This window comes from Eutrema salsugineum, unplaced genomic scaffold, assembly GCF_000478725.1.
Source record: "Eutrema salsugineum unplaced genomic scaffold, Eutsalg1_0 scaffold_16, whole genome shotgun sequence".
Classification (NCBI taxonomy): Eukaryota; Viridiplantae; Streptophyta; class Magnoliopsida; order Brassicales; family Brassicaceae; genus Eutrema; species Eutrema salsugineum.
Genome location: NW_006256858.1, coordinates 1,482,153 through 1,503,734, shown reverse-complemented (window position 1 = coordinate 1,503,734; position 21,582 = coordinate 1,482,153). Strand labels below are relative to the sequence as shown.

The following is a 21,582-nucleotide window of genomic DNA, read 5'->3' as shown; positions in this document are numbered from 1 at the left end:
CTGTATGTTAAGTTTTGGAGCTGTTTTAATATTTTTTAAAGCTTGATCCATATATGTAACTGTGCCAACAACCTCTTATTATCCTTCAATGGAGGTGCTTTAGGGCCTTAATTAATTGAGACATTATCTTCAACTGTATCTCTTTTCGGCCCAACCCTAGTGGGAAACGTCGTCTCGTAACTGTAGATATATAATTTATTACCAAATGTACCAAGTCTGAGCAGCTGAGCTCATCGATAAAGAAGTTGTAAAACACATATAAAATGCTAATTTGAAACATGTGTCACAACTTACAATATGCAAGGGTCATCCGTTGCCAAAAATAATCTGCCCAAAGAGGTTTCGGATCCGCCTTATATTAGAGTCACAGTGAGAAGTTTTATAATCCATTTTTATTTCAGACCGAGATAAGGAAGGTGTTCTACAATTCTTAGCCCAAAATAAAATAGAGAATTTGGGAAAGTAGGAAACTATCTAATATCGTATAGATATGTGTGGGTGATTCTATAGCCTTAGATAGATTGATTACCATCATAAGCATTTCACATTTTGTTCTGCTAAAAGACCAACTCCAAAGAGATTAACTTATTTTCCAAAGGGGATCGATAAAGAAGTAAGATCATACAGCTAATTGGTAAAGACGAAATCCGCCGAAAAATTGAAGTTATAGTGTGAGAAAAGAGTTAAAATGATTGCTTCGAAAACTGAAGAAATTGAAATCGGATAGAGGTTATATATATGATACAAATATCATTTTGGGGAGGTCATATTTTTAGTACGTAATTTTTTGTAATCTCGAGAGAGATATTGAATAGAAAACAAAGTTTTATTTTGTGATATAGTGATGTTTTCTTGTTATGTCTTGGTCACAAAACGTTGATAGGACCAGGTTCGTTTGTGTTTTGGATATAATTGACTGCAGGGCGTAAAGGGTCGAAGCAACATGTGACAAAAAACATGTGAAATATGTGATGTGCCATTATCTTGGTAATTAGGATAATCGAGCTGATGTTAGTTTCTAATTTTCTATATAGTCTCAAGATTTTTTTGCTAAATATATAGTCTCAAGATCTCGAACATCGAACGAATGTCAAGAATTTTAATTGTAGGTTGACTAAATTGACAAAAGTGATAACGAAAGAAAAAGCGAAGGACATGGATATTCATGTGACATGAGTCAAAGCCGCTCCTATTTGACCCTTTTCTTGTGATGTTTCCTTTGACCTTTATTCAACAATCTCCGTGAAATATGTGCCGCCATATCGTCGTCGTTTAGAGAAACTTATCCGAATTAAGTGGAACCTATTTATTTTAAATAAGTTTTCATAATGCCTAATTATAGTGGAATGACTTAGCTACACATTCCATAGCTTGTGTTTTCTATATTTTTGAACGTTAGAAATAATATAATTTATACCAAAAGGCAAAAACACTCATTTTTAAAAATGAAATAAAGATAAAACATGGTCGTTGTTTTTCTTTGAAAAATGTAAAGTAGTCGAGATTGGAGCGTCTAAGCTGCCAACCATCCAGCACGGCCACTACATCTCTCCTTTTCAATTCATTCAGTATACTTTTTATTTTATTTATATGATTCCAATTCCAAATAAATAAATAACAAACAAAAGACAAGGTCCCGATACTAATATAATATTAACACGCTTTGCAATATAGTCCTTATTTGACTTTTTTTTTTTTTTTTTTAATAGTGAAAGAAAAAGTAACATGATGATGATCATGATATATTGATGATATATAACTTGATAACTCATATCCAAAATTCCAAAATCCACAAAACCCTTCTCACTCTCTCTTCACAAATGGAGGCTGAGAATTTGATGAAGCTTTCTCTTCAGCAACGCAGAAACGGCGTCGTATCACAAACCCTAGACTTATTAGAACTAATCTCAGTCAAATCCTCAGATGATCTTCTTCCATGTTACACCTCCCTCAAAGACATCCTCCCTTCCACCACGACCACCGTGGATTCCCCCGCCGTCTCCTTCGCTGCATCTGCGGCGGTTCCCACCATATCGATCCGCAATCGCCTTGTAAAGCAAGCCGCTTGCGCTTACCTTCAGCCTTCTACTCCAACTCCTTCCTCTAACCCTTCATTCCTCCGCCGTGTCTCCTCCTCTCTCCTCCGCCTCTTCTCGGAAATCTTCGATTTTCTCCTCCGCCTCTTCCCATCTCCTAGGAAAATCTTCAGAGCTTAAAATGTACTTTATAAGTGAACAGAGATGATTACTGAGAAATGATGATTCTCACATAATTTCTCTGTTTTTTTTTTTTTTTTTTAACATGATTCAGTTTCCATTTTTTTCCTTTTTTTTTAAACAAATCGTGAAGGTTTTTGAGGTTCACGTAATACGTACGCTTCTGTTTGGGGCCTGGAACTTGCGGGCCAAGCTTGGCACGAGTCTTCATGAGCGATGTTTACTCAGTTACCGTCGCCGGCATTCCTAAATTTTATACTCCATTTCTAAGTAAATTTTATCTTGAAATAGTTACTACATGCGTTTTATCTAGGTGGGTATTGGATTAGGCAAAAATTATCGGACCATATAATTAAAGATTGTGCATTTTCGCGTCCCTTAGTTCAATTTCCGCTTGGGAGAGAGAAAAATGTTTCTTGACGAAAAACGTATGAATTTCAGCATAACTCCTTGATTAACCTAACCAAAAAAAAAAAAAATTCATGCATGATACATGTTATTCACACTTGTTTTGGAAACACAGACAACATAACTCTCAGAAAATATATAAATATATATATATATATATATATATACACACTTTTGAATCTTTGGAATTTAGATAAATGTAAAGATGCTAATGCTACGGTCCTATGGCCTTAAATTATTCCAAATCTCGGAGTCCAGATTATCCGAGAAAGGAAGAACAGCTCTCATGCTCTCAGCTCCCTCAATCAGTCGATCACAAATTTCTCTCAGGAATCAATCAGCGACGACTTAGTAATCAAATGAACAAGCAAAAAATGTTTAGGATTCCTTGGCGGGCAGATGGACAAAACTAATCTAGATGAACGAGGAAAATAAAACTATAATACGACCTAATGAACCTAATCAATACTGCAATTTCATAATAAACTTGTGTGCGTTTGTTCGTCAAATGACCACTCCTGTATACAAACGGTAGACATGCATAATTAAAAACGAGTACGAATAGAGTTTATTGTAAAAACGTCTATAAATATAATATAAACGTATCAGCACCCATAAGCTTGAGTCATGTCTTTGGCTATATACATCACATTTCTCTTCTTTCTTTGAAACACCATTCATCTCCAAGATGGATTAGAAGCTAACTTAATGCAAATTTCACTCGGTAAACGATTAAATTATAACGATACAATTTAGGACTCCAAATACATAATGCTCTCAATATCATCCTCAAAAACAGCCGATTGCAAACCCTTACTTATTTCCAAAAACCAGAGCTCTGGTGGTGTATTTATTTCGCCATGAAGCTCCAGGACCAAGACGATTACGTTACAAATAATCTTCAATCAATCTTTAATTAGTTCGTTAGATAATTACTTCGTTAGATAATCTTCCATTTAGACAGTGGTGAAGCATATAAGAATTTGTAATAAAAAAAATGTAATTGACAATAAAATTAACAAACTAAAAAGATGTCACCTCTACTAAGCGATTACCTGCATTATAACATCGACAATCTATAACTATTTTTTTTTTTTTTCTTTCCCTGTGACTATAATTATCAAATGAAGAAAAGAAAAATAAGCACTCGAATCAAGATTGTCTTAAATCTTCTCTTCCATCTCAAACACCGTCCCTGCTCTTCCCGCCTATCGAAAGCCCCGGCAAGCCCTGTAGAGACGTCGACGAGGTGTCATCGGAGGACGAGTAGGAAGAGTAAAACGATATTGGCGACGACGGAGATTCCTGAACGATGTCGGGACGAGGTTCTCCGGCGACGTCTTTAGAAAATCCTACTGCTAAGTGAAAGAGCAAATCGACGAAGGCGGCGAAGATGTATTTGTGGCTTGTCTTAACGTTGACTTTCAAGAACAAGAAAAGAAGTTTCTCGAGGTTTCTCCAGTCATGATGAAGCGCGCGTGATTCAACCATATTTTCCATGGATCTCTTGAAATCGGAGTAAGGATCGTTTGATTCTAAAGACAAGAGCATGAAGTCTTCTTCTTCATCATGAGCTTCTTCTTCTTCTTTCTTAGTAGGTTCTTCGAGTACAGAGTTTGATTCTCCTATACGTTCAAATGTGAGTCTTTTTGATGATTTTAGTCCTCTAATCACATTCTCTATACACTCTATCTCCAGTAGATCTTCCATGACGTCATCGGTGGTGGAGGAGTAGGAGAAGCTGCGGGAATGTGGCTCGGGTTCGTAGACATTTTTAGGTTTGTTAACGGTGAAGAAAACTCCGGAAGATATTTTTTTAGGGTTTTGTTGATTACAAGAAGGCCAAGGCCATGAGGAAGAAGAATGTGATGAATTTGAAGAAAACGATGAAGATGAAGTGTTCTTGTTTAGAAATGGGAGTTTCATTTTCTTTACCATTTTCTTTTTACTTGTTTGATCGTTGAGAAAATAAGACTATAGAACAATATATACAAATATAGCTTTTCTCTTTTCTTTTGGAGTTGGATTCAGAAAGAGAGTTAGGGGATTAATGGGTGAGAGAGAGGGAAGGATGATTTAAGGCTTTTGAGAAAGGGAGGAGATGGTGCACGAAAGGATGGGTGGGTCTGTTTCTAAAAGATAGACTTTATTAGATTTATTTTAGATTTGTTGTCCCTTTTTTGTTATTGTATTTAATTATTGGCTTCAAACTTTATTGTTCTTTGGTTGGGGATCATTAAATATTTGTGAGTACACTTCCCGGTTAAGATCTGTTCGTATTAACTATTTGTCAACAGTTTTGATAGTTGATATCCAAAATTTAAGTATATAAGAATTTTTAAATCATTGCATGAACAGTATTTCCTTAATACATGGATTAATCCTAAAATTATAAATCAATTCAAAACTAAACTAAATTTGCATGAGATTGGATTATTGATGCAGTATATTTAAGTATTTTTTTCTTACATTTGAAAAAGGCGTTTTAAAACTTTCAAAATTTCTTTGCTCAATAACTGAAAATATAATATCAGTTACCCAATTTTGTTTGATAAACACAAATAATTATCTTGTTGCACTGACCACTTTGATTAGATATCTTTTCTCAGACAAATCTTTGTTGATCAGCACTCTAACTTGCTTAAAGTTCATCAAAGTCATCAAAGTCGATGGATGATCGTACTCTTTATTTCTAAAGACGAGCAAGATTAATAGGCTACATTAAATTTTAAGAAGTGGATCGAAATAATTCCGTATATATGGAACGTAAGAACGTACTGAATTAGGTGTATGCAAAAGCCAAAAGCTAATGTCAGTGTGTTTGATTAAACTTTCCTTCAAAGCTTGACAGACAGATATTATTAAAGTATAGATAGAAACGATCTCCAAAATGAATTAATTCTGCAATATCACCAAAACAATTAGTTGAAACTTGATAGCTGTACCTGCCGAAAATATCCATCATGATCATAATATAATAATTATTTATCAAGAAAATAAATTTTTGCAGTCTTGAAGACGTTGCACTTGTTTCACAAAAAAAAAAACAAAAACAAAAAGAAGTTGCACTTATTCGGTAACAGTATACCATAAAAAATTGAACACATTACCATTTACCAATGTGACATTAGAAATCAAATTATCCCCAGACCCCAAGAACAGTAATCAAATAGTCCGTTGATAACTAAAAAGTTATTTTGTTTGGGTGAAAAGATGGTAAACTTTAGTCTCTTCTAAATTGCATTAGTTAAGTAAAATGATTCGGGCTAGTATCATTTTAAGATTTTATTTTTGTTTCACAAAGAATGTCGTTTTATATTTTCAATGAAAAATTTTAAATAATATTCCAGTTTTAACCTTATTAATTTAATGTATTTATTAGATAAAAACAAATTATTTAATATATTAATAAGAGACAAAGTTATACTTTTAATAATTTTCTTAATATGTGTGAAAAATGTACACTTTTTGTGAAACGGAGAGAATATAAATTTGGTAATATGTTGATTAAACGTTAAATGCCGGACCTTTTGATAGATGTTAAGTGTTAATATGACGTGTAATGTTTAAGATCTAAGTATAGTACGAAAATATAGTTGTAATGCGAATTAAAATATTGTACATATAGGCATGTATACGTATCCCAAACAAAAAATCTAGCACAAATGAATTATAAAGAGAATAAAAAACAAAACAAAAACCCAACGAACAGTTGAACGAACCAACCAACTATCAAAGATTCAAAGATATGACATCGATGTTTAAAAAAAAATTTAGTTCCGCAGCAGTCGCTTCAGCTGAAATATCAGTAAAGATTATTTCATATATCTTTCCCCAATCTGATACAGCTTTTTTTAATATATAAAGCAATCGGCTTGGCTGGCCCGGCTTGAATACGATTATACGAACATCTCTAAAAGAAAATTGGATTGATCGGGTTCAAGAAAAATTTAAGCTTAGATATTGTGGATTTGAGTCCAACCATAAATAATTTAATGTTGGTACGAATCAGACTTAAAGTTGTATATCATGAATAACGTGAGAAAAAATAATAATAATGAGAATTCAGAAGAGACAAAAGTCTGCTTACTTCACGTATTCCCTCGTGTGGCTACTTGGCATCCACAAACATAATGGTATCCCGAATCTATCTTATAAAGCAGTAAGGAAAGATATGTAGTAATTATTTTTACTAGTTTACTATTTACATGCATATGTAATTGTGTTAATTAATTAAGTTTCTTGGAACAAAAATTTGATGGTTCATGTGTTGATATTAAAAACATCATGTGGTGGCAGCCTGGCAGGTGGCCTAATGGTAATACAAGATGAGTGATTTTTGTTTGGTGTCTTGGTTCAAGATCTTTTATTACGGATGATTATTCTTTATCAAAATATTTGAAAATTTGATTTCGGGTTTTGGAGAAGCTTATGGACCGAAAGTTTTAGAACTCCTTCGGTTTTATAAAAAATACACTAAATTAGAGATATTACTTGGTCATTGTCAATCCCATAATGCATATGCTACACAGACTAAAATGCCTCTCCCTCTCTCCTTGGCCCTTGCCTAGATTTATAGTGGTCTAAAGGGAATTATAACATATAGTCTTTTATTCTGATTTTTTTTTTCTTTTTTAATTTGAACTTATCATTTGAAGCAATATTCTATTTTTTCTTTCAACAAAATTTGATTTTAAAAATCAAAATAAAAGTAAAATAATTGCGTTTTGTTAAAGTTATTACTCTTTAAGTGTATATATATAACATAATGTAATTTATATGAAGTGCATATTATTAAGGTCAAGCGGAAGCCAACTGCGGCTTGGTAATGATTTGTATAACATGAATTTGTATATGTATTATTAACGTCAAGCGGAAGCCAAATCCATTAACAAGGTCTAGTGTAATTGTATAAAAATATGACCCTTAAAAATAGAAAAAAAATTGGCGGTTTAAGGCAAATGCTTTTTTTAATACATGCAGGAAGGCATGGTTCCTCTCTCTATTAGGATACAAAATAATGGAAGTAATTAAGGATTACCAAAGAACAATAGATTAATTTTAATGATGCATGGGATCAAAATAGATTAATTTTACATTGAAAAAGGTACCGTAGCTATTATCAGCATGAGTCATATACGCTTAAGAATATAGTAATTGATCACATAACATAAGATAGAATCTCCAAAGACAATCGCGCTGTTGCGCATCAATCACTCTACGCAGCTCTTACACACTATTCTAACCAAGTAAAAAGGTCAAGTGAATGTTTACTTCTTCTCTCGTGACTTATCGAGTACATATCATTAATCTTGGATGCTTCTCTTGCCGTGATGATTTGTGTGTACCTCAACCAAATCTCCACCATGAATCACTTGAAATTAGAGAAAATGTAGATTATTGATTCCAAGGACAAGAGCATGAATCATGGTTCCTCTTCTCTTCGAGTATGGATTTTGATTCTCCTTTTCGTTCAAAGATGAGTCTTTCTGATGGTTTTATCCCTTTGATCAAATTCTCTATGGATTCGGTCTCCGGCAGCTCTTCTATGGTGTCAACGGTGGTTGAGGTGGAGGAGATTGAGGAGGAGAAGATGATGGCAGGAAATGGCTTCTCTTCCTCCTCCTCGTTGACGTCATTAAGGTTGTTTGCGATATCGGTGGCTCTGAAAGATATGGTTCTAGGGTTTTGGTGACAAGAAGGCCACGCCCATGATGATGAATTTGAATTATTTGAAGAAAATGAAGATGAAAATTTCTTGTTTAGAAATGGGATTTTCATTTTGTGTTGTTTGTTATCTTCCTGGTTATTTTGGATTGGAGTCAAAATGAGAAATTACTTAAGGGAAGTATAAGGGTTTAAGGTTAGGCGAATCAATGGCTAAAATGCCATAATTTGGAAAAGAAAAATCTTAGGTGCCATAACTGAGTCTGGATGCCATAAACTATGTATATTCCCAATTTTACCCTTAATGAAAGATTCTTGTGGCATTTGTGAAATTGTCCAAATTTGTTATTGTTTAAATAATTTTAATTGACACTAATAATTAATTTTTTAAATTTCTGGTTTTTTTTTCTTGAGCTCATTTTGTTTCCCGATAGTTTGTCGTCAATAAATCTGAAAACCAGCTAAATCCATCTTTTTCGTCGAATCCTTGTCTTCGTCTCCTTTTCCTCTTCCTCTGCAATTAATTTCTTGTTCTTATATCCTTTCTCCTCTACCATTGTTGAAGCTTTAAATCTGGGTGATTTGTTCTTATTTAGGGATTTAGGGATTTCACAATTTAGGTATTGGATTTGTGAAAATTATTTGTTTCAGTATGCAAATTGGATTGGTAACCAAGTTTTATGTGATTATTAGGTCTTTGCATTGGTAATTTATGGAGTTTAGTTGTTGAATCTCTGTGATTTTTAGGTAGATTAGAATTAGAACCCGAGTTCATCACCAAATCTGCAGAAAAGGACAACTAGTACAAATGGTACAACTAAGAGATAAAAGACAACTGGTACAAATGGTACAACTAAAAAATAGAAGACAACTAGTACAAATGGTACAACTATGAGATAGATAACAACTAGTAAAAATATGTATAACTAAAACAATTTGAATAATTGCTAATTGAGAATTCTTTTATTCTATTTTCAAGAGATAATGAGCATCAACCACACAAACATTTCAATGGATTTCAAGAAATTTTATCTATGTTATATCATTTACTATCTCATATTTAGAGCATATAACTTATTTCATCTATATTATATTGTTAATCATGTTATGAAACAAAAGAGACAAAATATATGATTTTACATAACTTGTAATATGAAAACCTCTTAACTGAAAATTAATAGTTGAAAATCAATGTAAACGCTAAAATCTCAAAAGAACAACTATTAAATTTTCAGACAACTGGACAATTAGGTACAACTATGTACAAAAATTGACTATATACATAGATGCACATGTTTCTTTGACAGACATCTGTACACTTAGGAAAGTCAATCTAGTATAGAGGATTTTATTTTTGGCTGAGAATGCTTTCAGGATAGAAATTAACAAGGTACAACTGGACACTTGTACAACTATATGTAATTCTTTAATTAGAAAATAATAATAATAAAATTATAAAAATCAAAAGAAAGCATTCAGTTAAAAATGCAAAAACGTTAAAAACTATAAGGAATAAAATTAAAAAGATGGATAATATGAAATAATCATTTTTCTAATACATATTATTGGTTTGACATCAAACACCTTTTATGATACAAGGAAGACTTTGATAATGTTAACAATTTTATGGTGGAAAAGATGCAAAATTATGATTTTGCATAAATTGTAGTATGAAAATGTTGTAAATGGACTATAGTAGTCAAAAATCATGTGGACAACTACAAAATAATAATTTATATCAAGGGACGACTGGAAAAATGCTAAAATCGCCAAAGGACAACTATGAAGAATTTTGGACAACTGGACAATTGGGTACAACTATGTACAAAATTGACGGCGCACGTGACACTTTGACTGCGCACATGTCTATTTTTGTCGGGACTTAGCTTCGTGGATGTGAATAAGCAAAGGACAACTGGACAAGTAAGGACAACTATATGCAACTCATTAATTTTATAAAAAAAAATTAAACTAAATTAAATATATAAAGAAAGTATATACTTAAGAAATACAAACACGTCTTAAAGTATAAGGAACAATATTAATAACATGGATAAAATGAAAATTTCATTTTCCTAATACATATTATTGATTTCACATCAAACATCCCTTATGATACAAGGAAGACTTTCATAATGTTAACAATCTTTTGATGGAAAAGATGCAAATTTATGATTTTGCATAATTTGTGTCATGAAACCTTGTAAATGAACTGCAATAGTCGAAAATCATGTGGACAACTGGAAAAATGCTAAAATCGCCAAAGGACAACTATGAAGAATTTTGGACAACTGGACAATTGGGTACAACTATGTACAAAATTGACGGCGCACGTGGTACTTTGACTGCGCACGTGTCTATTTTTGTCGGGGCACGTGTTCTTTAGCTTAGTGGATGTGAATAAACAAGGGACAACTGGACAAGTAAAGACAACTTTGTGCAACTGCTATTTTTTTTTTAAAAAAATAATAATTAATTTAATTAAACATATAAAGAAAATTTTTGGACAACTGGACAAGTATGGACAACTATGTTCAAAATTGACGACTTACGACGCACATGTTATTTTGACTGCGCACATATTTTTTTGTCGCCAAAGGATAACTATGAAGAATTTTGGACAACTGGACACTTAGGTACATAGTTGTCCAATTGTACTTAAGTGTCCAGTTGTCCAAAATTCTTAATAGTTCTCCTTTTGCGATTTTAGAGTTTTTGTAGTTGTACCTTGATACAAATAATTATGTTGTAGTTGTTCATAGGATTTTTTTACTATTGTAATGTATTTACAACGTTTTCATAATACAAGTTATGCAAAATCATATTTTTTTTTTCATCATAAAATTGTTAACATTATCAAACTATTCAAGATAACATCTCAAATACAGCCAAAAATTCGTAATGGCTAACGCTGATGATGTGATGTGAAATCAATTAGACCACACATGAACCTGTTTCTTGTGTATACGTCCTAGAATAAAGCTTCAGCAACAGCGTTTCTTCTTTGCTTTGAGTTCTTCTCTAAACAAGTGCGACTACTCTCATCTTCTTTTGGAGGTCCACTGTTTGGTGTTATCTTAGCTAAGCATTTCCCAGTCAATATATTGCTGATATTGATCGCTGCACCATTAATAAGCCAATAAGTGAGAACTGTTGGTTTAAAGGGTATGTATCTCAATGTGGAGACCTGCATTTACAAATCTGAAACAAACCTTTATCAAAAACACGTAAAATATAAACTGAAACACTGGTTCGAATATGATTTAGCGCATTTGAATCATTTGATTCTATTATGGCTGCTCTGAGTTCCATAATCTGAACCACTATCAGTGAAAAATTCTAAGTGAATGTGTTTATTCATGACAGACATGTAACCTTTGCGGTAGCAGAGAAAGTTGCATGAACTTGAATATGGCATCAAGATTATATCAACTTACCACCATTAACGATTCTGAAACATCAGACCAAGCACAAAACAGAGGACGACCAAATGAAGACGCTTCACTGAAGAAAGATCTTGTCCTGATTGTGCTGCGACCGAGAGCCCCTTGCGTCTCTTCTTCCGCAAATTTTCCTCCCTCTTATTCTTCCTGATCTCAACCATGTTAAGTCTCCTTATAACACCATCTTCTGAAACTTTTCCTCCAGAAACACTAATTGTCCTTCACATTCACGAGTCCCATAAACAAAAACAAAAATCAGAAATCCATTTCTCAAAAATCTTTTCAGCAATGACTTCCAATACTGTTTTATACTGGGGAAATTGTTGTTATTTCAGGAGCCACAAAGAAGAAATCTTACAAGGAGATCGTGATCGATGAGAGGCGGAGAGAAATCAAACTGCAACTAATCAGAAGCCGAGACGCAACGGATCTGGAAGATCTGCGTTCTTGAGAACCACTGTTTCGGAGACGGAGGGAGCGGCGGCGAAGGATTGATCTCCATAAATCAAAGAGAGAAGATTCAGCGAGATTTTGGAAAAAGCTATAAGATCGTCGAAGAGAAGAAGAACACAGATTTTTGTTCGTTTGATAATAAAATATTGATATAATTATTTAATTATTTGAGATAAATAGAAATATCAATAGGTTGAGCGGATATTCATGGGTCATTGGATTTGAGTTGATTTAACCCTGGTATTACTGTAATTAAAGAAACAAGTAAGGGAGAAGCAAGGATTTTCCAGGGTTTTCATTATTAAAAGAAAATCAAAATTAAATTAATTATTAGATTATGGATTCTGAGCCTATTTTTTCCTAAATTATGGCATTTTAGCCTCTCGCTCGGTTAGGCTGGGGGATATATTCTGAAACTTCCTATTTATTGTTTTACCTAAAAGAATGACTTCGATTGAAAGTAAGCAAGGGTAGAAGATTTTCAGAAAATTCTTGATTTAAAATCTTTATATAATTCTTTTTTTTGTTTGGTAAAGGGTATAAATATGAAGAAGATATGTGAAAGAGAGAAATCTACTATAATATAGTATATCATATCACCATAAGATCCAGCCCTGAGTGTTGTTAATGCTTGGGCTTGAAATCTAATGCAGTATAATGAATTGAGCTTCTGAACAAGGTGTTATTGGTTTTAGGTTCAACTACTTTTTTCTCCATTTATTATGTATTTTGTTTACGTAGACAACTAGTAATCAAAGCAGTGTGGTAAGTATTGTTCAAGTGGTTTAATAGAAAACAAATAAGTTGTACTACTTATAGATGGTGTTGATGGTTAAGGCTGCTGTAAGAAAATAACCACTCAAGGTTGACTTTAACTGGTAATAAGAGTCATGATAATTAAATTAACATTTGTGTGGCAGTTTCTTACCTTAACGGCTTAATATTATGCTCGAAGACACGAACCCGGCATAGAAAGTTACATAAAACCTTCAATCTCAACCCATGACCACTAGAAACAAACTTCACGGATCGTATCGACCAGCAAGGGTCAATGTTAAACATTGTGTCATAATCAGAATTAGAGGCCCTACATGTCTAAAGATTTGGTGTTTCTATGTCGAATGTTTGACGGGGATGCCAAATCAAGAATGATTACACGGAACATCAAGAAGTATATGGTGAACAATTTTACAAGAGATTTGGACCTCTAGTAGTCTCCTCTGTAACTATTTTACTCTTCAAAGCAACTTATGAATCGTATAGTTGCTATTAGGGAATTGGGCTCGGTAATATTGGGCTTTAAGTATGTCGGTGTATATAGCTTAGTCGTCAAGATATTCTAGGGTTTATATTGTGTATATATATATGCCTTGTATGAGATCATTATGAATACAACACAATATTCTACAATCTTATTTCCCTTACATGGTATCAGAGCGACATCGTTTCTGAGACCTAAAGGCAGTCGTTTTTTCTCTTTCGCTAATCCGAAGTTCGTTTTAGCGTGTTCTTGTTTACTTCCTTGTTCGAAGTTCGATTCAAGGATTAGCCATGGTCGATGATGTTGAGTCTTCCGTGAGTACAAGTACGACCACCGCTCCAATGGTTTCCAACGCTGGAGCTGCGACGCCGTACACTCTGTATGGCTCGGACAATCCTGGTGCCCTAATAACGTCGGTGATGTTAAACGGTGACAACTACAATGAGTGGGCAAGCGAGATGACTAATGCCCTTCGTGCAAAACAGAAGTTGGGTTTCGTCGAGGGCACCATACCAAAGCCATTAGAAAGCGATCCAAAACTTGAGCTGTGGTTGTCGGTTAACTCGATGATTGTTGGTTGGATCCGCACTTCCATTGAGCCGCGGGTCCGATCTACGGTGACGTTCATCACAGATTCACACAATTTGTGGGAGAATCTTCTTAAACGTTTCTCTGTGGGAAACAAGGTGCGCGTGCATCACTTGAAGGAGAAGTTAGCTGTTTGTCGACAAAACGATGACGACGTCATCGAGTATTACGGACGGTTGTCCAAAATTTGGGAAGAGCTTGACATGTACAAACCTCTTCCTGCGTGCCCATGTAGTGCTGCTGCTGAGTATGAAAAGGAGCGTGAAGAAGAGAAGATGCATCAGTTTGTAATAGGGTTAGATGAGGCTCGTTTTGGTGGTATGTGTCAGGCCATCATCTCCTCCGATGCATCCACAGATCTTGGTGAAATCTATGCCAAGGTAGTTCGGGAAGAGCAAAGACTGAATTCCGCGAAAGAACGCGAGTCTCAGCAAAACGCGGTGGGTTTTGTGGCAAAAAAGGACTCGTCTTCTGATACGTCTGGAGGTGGTTCACAACATGAACGTGGTACTCAATGCTCTCATTGTGGTCGCAGTGGCCATGTCAAAGCAAACTGCTGGCAGCTAGTCGTCTTTCCTTCTTGGTGGGAAGATCGTGCGCAGAACAGAGCCGCAAACAAAGGTGGTCGCGGAGGTGGACGAGGTCGCGGTGCAGGACGAGGTGGGAATGGCGGTGTGCACGCAAGCAACGCTCATGCTACCACATCCAATTCGTCCTCGTTCCCAGAGTTTTCCGAAGAGCAATGGAAAGCACTTTCTCAGCTGATTTCGGAGAAAACTAAATCTTCCAACGATCGTCTCTCTGGTAAGCGTGGTGCAGGTGATCTCATACTAGATACGGGAGCATCTCACCACATGACAGAAAATTTGTCTTTTCTTGAGAACACGTCTCGTATCTCACCATGTGCTGTTGGTTTTGCTGATGGAAATCGCACATTTGCAACTCATATGGGCGTATTTCCATTAACAAGCCATATTGTGTTGGACAATGTTTTATTTGTGCCAAATCTTAATTGCTCGTTGATATCTGTTTCAAAGCTGCTAAAACAGATCAATTGTTTTGCTCTTCTCACCGATACGTTGTGTGTTTTACAGGATCGTTTCACGAGGACCCTGATTGGAGCAGGTGAAGAGAGGGATGGGGTTTACTATTTTAAAGATGTCATGGCTGCAAGGGTTCATCGAGTCACCAGTCCGGTTGTTAGCTTGGCTGATCAGAATCGTTGGCACCAGAGGCTCGGGCATCCGTCGTTTTCTGCTTTAGCGTCATTACCTATGTTTTCGTTGAATAAATCTGCTGCCCCTAGTCCTTGTGACACATGTTTTCGGGCAAAGCAGACTAGAGAAGTTTTTGTTGCAAGTTCAAATAAATCAAATGAATGTTTTCAGTTAATTCATTGTGATGTTTGGGGTCCTTACCGAACCAGATCCTCCAGTGGAGCAGTTTATTTTTTAACTATTGTTGACGATTTTTCAAGAGCAGTTTGGACTTATTTGCTTTTTGAAAAGACAGAAGTGCGTATGGTGCTTCAGAACTTTTGTGCGATGTCAGAAAGGCAATTTCATAAAACGGTGAAGGTAGTTCATAGTGACAATGGCACAGAGTTTATGTGTCTATCTCGGTTCTTTCGTGAACAAGGAATTCTTCATCAAACCTCGTGCATTGCCACGCCTCAACAGAATGGAAGAGTTGAACGCAAACATCGACACATTCTTAACGTATCTCGCGCGTTACTTTTCCAAGGTAGCTTACCGATCAAGTTTTGGGGAGAAGCTGTCATGACTGCAACTCATCTCATTAATCGAACCCCAACAGACATTCTTAAGGGCAAACACCTTATGAGATTTTATACGGACAAACACCATCGTATGACAATCTCCGTGTATTTGGAAGTCTGTGTTACACACACTTACGGTCAAGGGATAAAGACAAGTTTGGCTCCCGCAGTCGTCGTTGCGTTTTTGTTGGGTATCCTTTTGGACAAAAGGGATGGAAAGTGTATGATTTAGACAAGAAGGAGTTCATCATCTCTCGCGATGTTGTGTTCTATGAAGATGAATTTCCTTTTCGTCTTTGCCTCCCGTCTCACCCGTAGTCGCACCTCAGCATCTCTCGTCTTCGTCGTTTTGTGATGACGATTGGGCAATTCCATCGCCTCCGGTTTCCGAAGTCAGGGGGAGTTCTGAGTCAGCTGCTGTGGAGGAAGCTTCGAATTCACCAACACCAGATTCCGCTGCCCCTCTTTCCTCTACTGCACCTGACTCACTGCCTGTTCCGACGGAATCTCTAGTTGAGACTCCATCTCCCAATACTGAAGATATACCCCCTGTTGCAACAGAGTCCCCTGTTTTGGAGCCGTCCCAAACTTCATCAGGACAAGTTGACCATGATTCAGTTACAGAGGTTGAAGTATTAGGTCGTGGACATCGAGAGCGCATTCCTTCTACGCGTCTCAAAGGCTTTGTTATGTATAATGCCGCCGCCCTAAACCCCCATCTCTCCTCACTCTGCTCCACTCCGGCGTCTTCAGAAACTTTCCAAGGTAAGACACCGTATCCCTTGGATGCTTATGTCTCTGATCTCTTGTTCTCACCATCGCACCAAGCATTCTTGGCAGCAGTGACTGCAGGTGTTGAGCCCAAGAGCTATACGGAAGCAGTAAAGGATGAGGTTTGGCATGCTCCTATGCAAGACGAGGTCGTTGCTCTCGAAGATAATCACACATGGGATGTTGAATCACTTCCGCCTGGAAAGATTGCTATTCCCTGCAAGTGGGTCTATAAGATTAAATATAACGCCAATGGAACTATCGAACGTCATAAGGCTCGGTTGGTAGTTATGGGAAATATTCAGGTGGAAGGGGAAGATTTCGACGAAACTTTTGCTCCAGTCGTTAAAATGGAGACCGTGCGTAGTCTTTTAGGTGTTGTTTCCGCAAAGAATTGGGAAGTGCATCAGATGGATGTCCATAATGCTTTCCTTCATGGTGACCTCAAAGAAGAAGTTTACATGAAGTTCCCTCCGGGTTTTACGCACTCTGATCCTACTAAGGTTCTGCGTCTTCGGAAATCCCTTTATGGACTTCGTCAAGCACCACGTTGCTGGTTCGCCAAACTGTCTACTGCGCTGTTAAAGTTCGGTTTCAAGCAATCTTATTCCGATTACTCATTATTCATATTTGAGAAGGGCGGGACAGAAATTCGAGTTTTGATTTATGTGGACGATCTGGTTATTGCAAGCAATAACATGGAGAGATTAACAAAGTTTAAGGCATATTTGGGCGAATGTTTCCACATGAAAGATCTGGGTAAGCTCAAATATTTCCTCGGTATTGAAGTAGCACGTTCTGACGAAGGTATTTTCCTCTCTCAAAGGAAATATATCCTTGATATTTTCGCTGACACAGGTCTCCTTGGCGCAAAGCCGGCATTGACACCGATTGAGCAAAACCACAAACTTGCGTCGGATACAAGTCATCTCCTCTCGGATCCTCTTTGTTATCGACGCCTAGTTGGTCGTCTTGTCTATCTTTCTGTTACAAGACCAGATTTGTGTTATGCTGTTCACTTGTTGTCACAGTTTATGCAAGAGCCCCGTCAGTCTCATTGGACAGCTGCACTGTGTTGTAAGATATTTAAAGGGCTGCCCCGGACAAGGTATTCTCTTGAAATCCGATAGCAATCTTCAGTTGTCTGTCTATTGTGATGCCGATTGGCAATCCTGTCCCTTGACGCGACGTTCCCTTAGTGCATATGTGGTTCTACTTGGTGGTTGTCCGATTTCTTGGAAAACAAAGAAACAAAGTACTGTCTCACATTCTACAGCTGAAGCTGAGTACCGGGCCATGGCGTTTGCTACAAAGGAGATTCAGTGGATTGTTCAGTTGATGGGTGATCTTGGCAATCCGGTTACACAGCCTGTTCCGTTCTATTGCGATAGTGAGGCAGCAATGCACATTGCCGCCAATCCAGTTTTTCATGAGCGCACTAAACACATTGAACGTGATTGTCACTGTGTTCGTGATGCGGTTACTGAAGGCGTTATTACTACGGTTCATGTTCGTTCCAAAGATCAGATTGCTGATGTTCTTACCAAGGCTTTAGGACGTCCTCAGTTTAAAGTTCTAATGTCCAAGTTGGGTGTTTCGAATCTCCACACTCCAACTTGAGGAGGAGTATTAGGGAATTGGGCTCGGTAATATTGGGCTTCAAGTATGTCGGTGTATATAGCTTAGCCGTCAAGATATTCTAGGGTTTATATTGTGTATATATATATGCCTTGTACGAGATCATTATGAATACAACACAATATTCTACAATCTTATTTCCCTTACAGTTGCAAACAAGTATTTTTCGATCGGTGTATGAACGGAAAAGTGTACTGATTTTGATTTTGATGAAATTGTACAAATTTTTTTAGCACTTCGTTCAAAGCTCCTGTCCTATCATTCACCGTAAAGCATTGGCAATGAATGAATCACATAAATAAAAATTAGGGTCACGAAGCTGATCACATTATGTTATAACTAATACTTCCCTTCGTTTAATCGGATCGATTCATCTCAAGTTTTTATGATACTTTCTTGTTGATAACTTTGATACTAGCACTAGCGAATTACACAAGAAACAACCAATAAAATCTAGCCGATTTCATAAAAGGATTGAGACAAAATGTTTGAATAGACCAAGTAAATTCAAAAGATTGAACACATGGATTGGGGAAGACGCTGTTTTTGATAATTTTGCACACAAGGATAAACTTCAGATGATCAATCGAACAACATCATCATCCTCACCATCCACTTAGACCATTTTTTTATCATAAATTTTTAAAAAAGCTTGAGAACGACAATGGAGAACCCCAGATACATACTTTAGTATTAGAATGGGGCAAAGATTTTTCAGCAAACCAGAAGAAAGATTCCAGAAGCTACTAGAAGCAAGTGCCTTCTGGAGGTTGAACAAGCTTACGGTTATGCGACGCAGCCATTTCCTTCTTCAGCTGTGTCAGTATATCCTCCATTGTGTACTCCCTTTGCCAGTTCGCAAGAAGCCCGAATTTCTTAGGTTCCACCTATATTCATACATGTACATGCAGAAGTAAGTAACATAAGATTTAAAGGAACAAGTCAGAGAAACGGCATGATCTTGATTTTTATGCGTACCACTCCCGTTTCATGGTTGACACAAGTCATATTGACACGTGAATGGAACCGGACAGTTGGTGGTTTCTCCGGGTAGTCTTTGTCACAGAAGAGCTTCAACTGATAGATTCTACCTTCATGAACAGTCTGCGCATGATTAATATCTGTTAGTACAGGCAAAAGAAACAATGACCTACATTCTATAAAAGCTCAAGAGATTGAATATCGATAAGACTGACGCCTAGAACACAATGTGGGTTTTGATTCTCTGTATTCCACCTATGGCGGAAGGGAAAAATCTTCACTAGTTATGATGATGCTAAGAACATTAAATCAATGCTTTTTTAATACAATCACACACATAATGAATTTTCATATATGTAGACGAAGTGGAATTGTAGCAGATAAAGAAAAAGATATAACTACGTTGTGAGGACCGATGATAGTGCCAGTCCAAGAGCGCATGTAGATGTCATCTCCATCGTCCATTCCATAGCTCACGGTTCCATCTCCGATACCTTTCTCCCCACGTTCAAGCTCCTCCAGCAACCGGAAATTCCTCGGTACTATATCATAATAACAAAGCATAAGAATCAATTCATATCACTGAAAATCAGTAGTGTGAAAACAAGAAAAACGCCAATCAACTTTCCCCTGTTAAGGTTCTGCAGAAGTGAATTAATCAGCAAAACTGCATAAACAAGAATCTATCAAAATAAAGCAGTGAACACAAAACATCAGATTAATCATTATCCACAAACTTTAACAAAGTTCAAGAAGAAGAACAATGAGCTCAATAGACAGCAAGATGAAGACTTTTTATGTTCTGAGGTTCTGGAAGCAATCGAGCACAAAACCATAACACTAAACACAATCAGAGATTATGGAATTCGTCAGCAAATCAAGAATTGGGACATCAGCAAACCAAAAAAAATAAACCTCATCTCAAGAATTGGGACATCAGCAAATCATTCTCAGCGATTTTTTTTAGAAATTATTGAAGAATAAGTTCAGATCAATCTACATACGAACATACATGATGAGTTTTAGAAAGACAAAAGAAAGCAATAAATAATATACAGAACCGAACAAATTACCGAGCAAGGAACAAGAACAGAGAACTAATAGATCGGTGAAAGCTATGAAAACATCTCGACACCCATCGATCAAATGAATAATCCAATACGAGTCCCAAAAACCCTAGAAAACGATAAATCAAAACGAATAAAACCCAAAACGGATTCCAAAACCCTAGAAAAGAAACAAACGAGAAGAGAAACGAAATAATCGAAATTCTTTACCGACAACACTCGATCCTCCAGAGCCAAGAGTCATATTAGATCAAGTTGTGGATTCGATCCGATTAAATTCTGAGATCTGATCGTGCAGAGAGAGAGAGAGAGGAGATGAGCTAAGGGAAAAATCGAGAGAGAATCTTGGTGAAAAGACAGAAAGCTAAATGTGAGGGGCAAATTAGGTACTTTTTGGTGGAGACGGAGAAGAGTTAGAATTTTCTACTGTACTACCCAGAGATTTATTTTCTATCATATAATTCCATAAATTACAATAATTACATAAGCACCCCTTAGATTTTCGAATCTTCTTTTGACTCATATCTTCCTTTTTCACTTTACTACTTGAGATATGAACCCATCAAACGCGGTCAATTTCTTTAGGTTTAGTGGGCTAGAATTTATGGACTTTTTAAAATGGTTTTTTAGAAAGATATTATATGTATGATGATTATATTGGTCAAGATTCCACTTCTACCAACAATTTTAGCTACTTACATTTTTTTGTTCTTTGCCGAAAACAAAAAAAAAAAAAATTTTGTTGTGGTTAATTGTAGATACAAACAACATTTTAACATGAAACGGAACCTATCGTTTGCGTCTAACATTTAGGTTTGCGTTGCGTTTATACTTGGTAAAAAAAAGTGTGAAACTTTATTTTGGTTCTCATACGAAGCTAAATGCAAACGCAAAGTTTGTATTTGAAAGAATGAATCCAGGACTAACTCAGTTTAAACCGTAATTAATTAGCTATAGAATCATTTTTAGTTTTATGCATTGTTATTATTCAATCTATTCACTAGCACAAATTATTAAAAAAAATGTTAATTATCGGTGAATTTCAGTTAAAGGGAAGTACATTCATTTATAACCTTAGTTACTAGAAACCAGACTAAATGACGATGAAACCTAAGCAATACCATTATTCGCATACTACCACATTTGTTTTTTTATACTTTTATTGGAGCCGTGTCGATTGTTTGTTTGCCTTAAGTGTTTTTAAATGATTCTTTCGTTTGCATTTGGCCATTGTGTTAATCTTTACCAAAGAATATATAACACAAACGAATCCGATATAAACGCAGTTATGCAAACGCGAATAATCAGCGTT

The 21,582-nt window shown here is 36.1% G+C and overlaps 4 protein-coding genes across 5 annotated transcripts; 1 reads left to right on the top strand and 3 right to left on the bottom strand.

The window, feature by feature from the left end:
• The first annotated feature begins 1,813 nt into the window (after positions 1 to 1,813).
• LOC18020847 lies at positions 1,814 to 2,286 on the top strand. The gene has a single exon (XM_006403734.2). It carries the CDS (start codon positions 1,821 to 1,823, stop codon positions 2,214 to 2,216), a length of 396 nt encoding a protein of 131 aa, XP_006403797.1. The 5' UTR covers positions 1,814 to 1,820; the 3' UTR covers positions 2,217 to 2,286.
• A 1,472-nt stretch (positions 2,287 to 3,758) lies between these two features.
• On the bottom strand, positions 3,759 to 4,562 carry LOC18020846 (transcription repressor OFP18). The gene has a single exon (XM_006403733.2). It carries the CDS (start codon positions 4,560 to 4,562, stop codon positions 3,807 to 3,809), a length of 756 nt encoding a protein of 251 aa, XP_006403796.1. The 3' UTR covers positions 3,759 to 3,806.
• A 3,298-nt stretch (positions 4,563 to 7,860) lies between these two features.
• On the bottom strand, positions 7,861 to 8,405 carry LOC18020845 (transcription repressor OFP18). The gene is given in 2 exon segments (XM_006403732.2): positions 7,861 to 7,980; positions 7,983 to 8,405. Coding segments are annotated over 2 exon segments (543 nt in total).
• A 10,258-nt stretch (positions 8,406 to 18,663) lies between these two features.
• On the bottom strand, positions 18,664 to 20,693 carry LOC18020844 (ubiquitin-conjugating enzyme E2 variant 1D). 2 transcript variants are annotated; one of them, XM_006403731.2, is made up of 4 exons: positions 20,481 to 20,693; positions 19,603 to 19,745; positions 19,201 to 19,326; positions 18,664 to 19,109 (listed from the first exon to the last, which is right to left on the bottom strand). In XM_006403731.2, exons 1-4 carry the CDS (start codon positions 20,512 to 20,514, stop codon positions 18,969 to 18,971), a joined length of 444 nt encoding a protein of 147 aa, XP_006403794.1. In that variant the 5' UTR covers positions 20,515 to 20,693; the 3' UTR covers positions 18,664 to 18,968. The 2 variants fall into 2 exon arrangements, with proteins under 2 accessions (XP_006403794.1, XP_006403793.1); XM_006403730.2 differs by having other exon boundaries at positions 19,606 to 19,745.
• Positions 20,694 to 21,582: the final 889 nt, after the last annotated feature.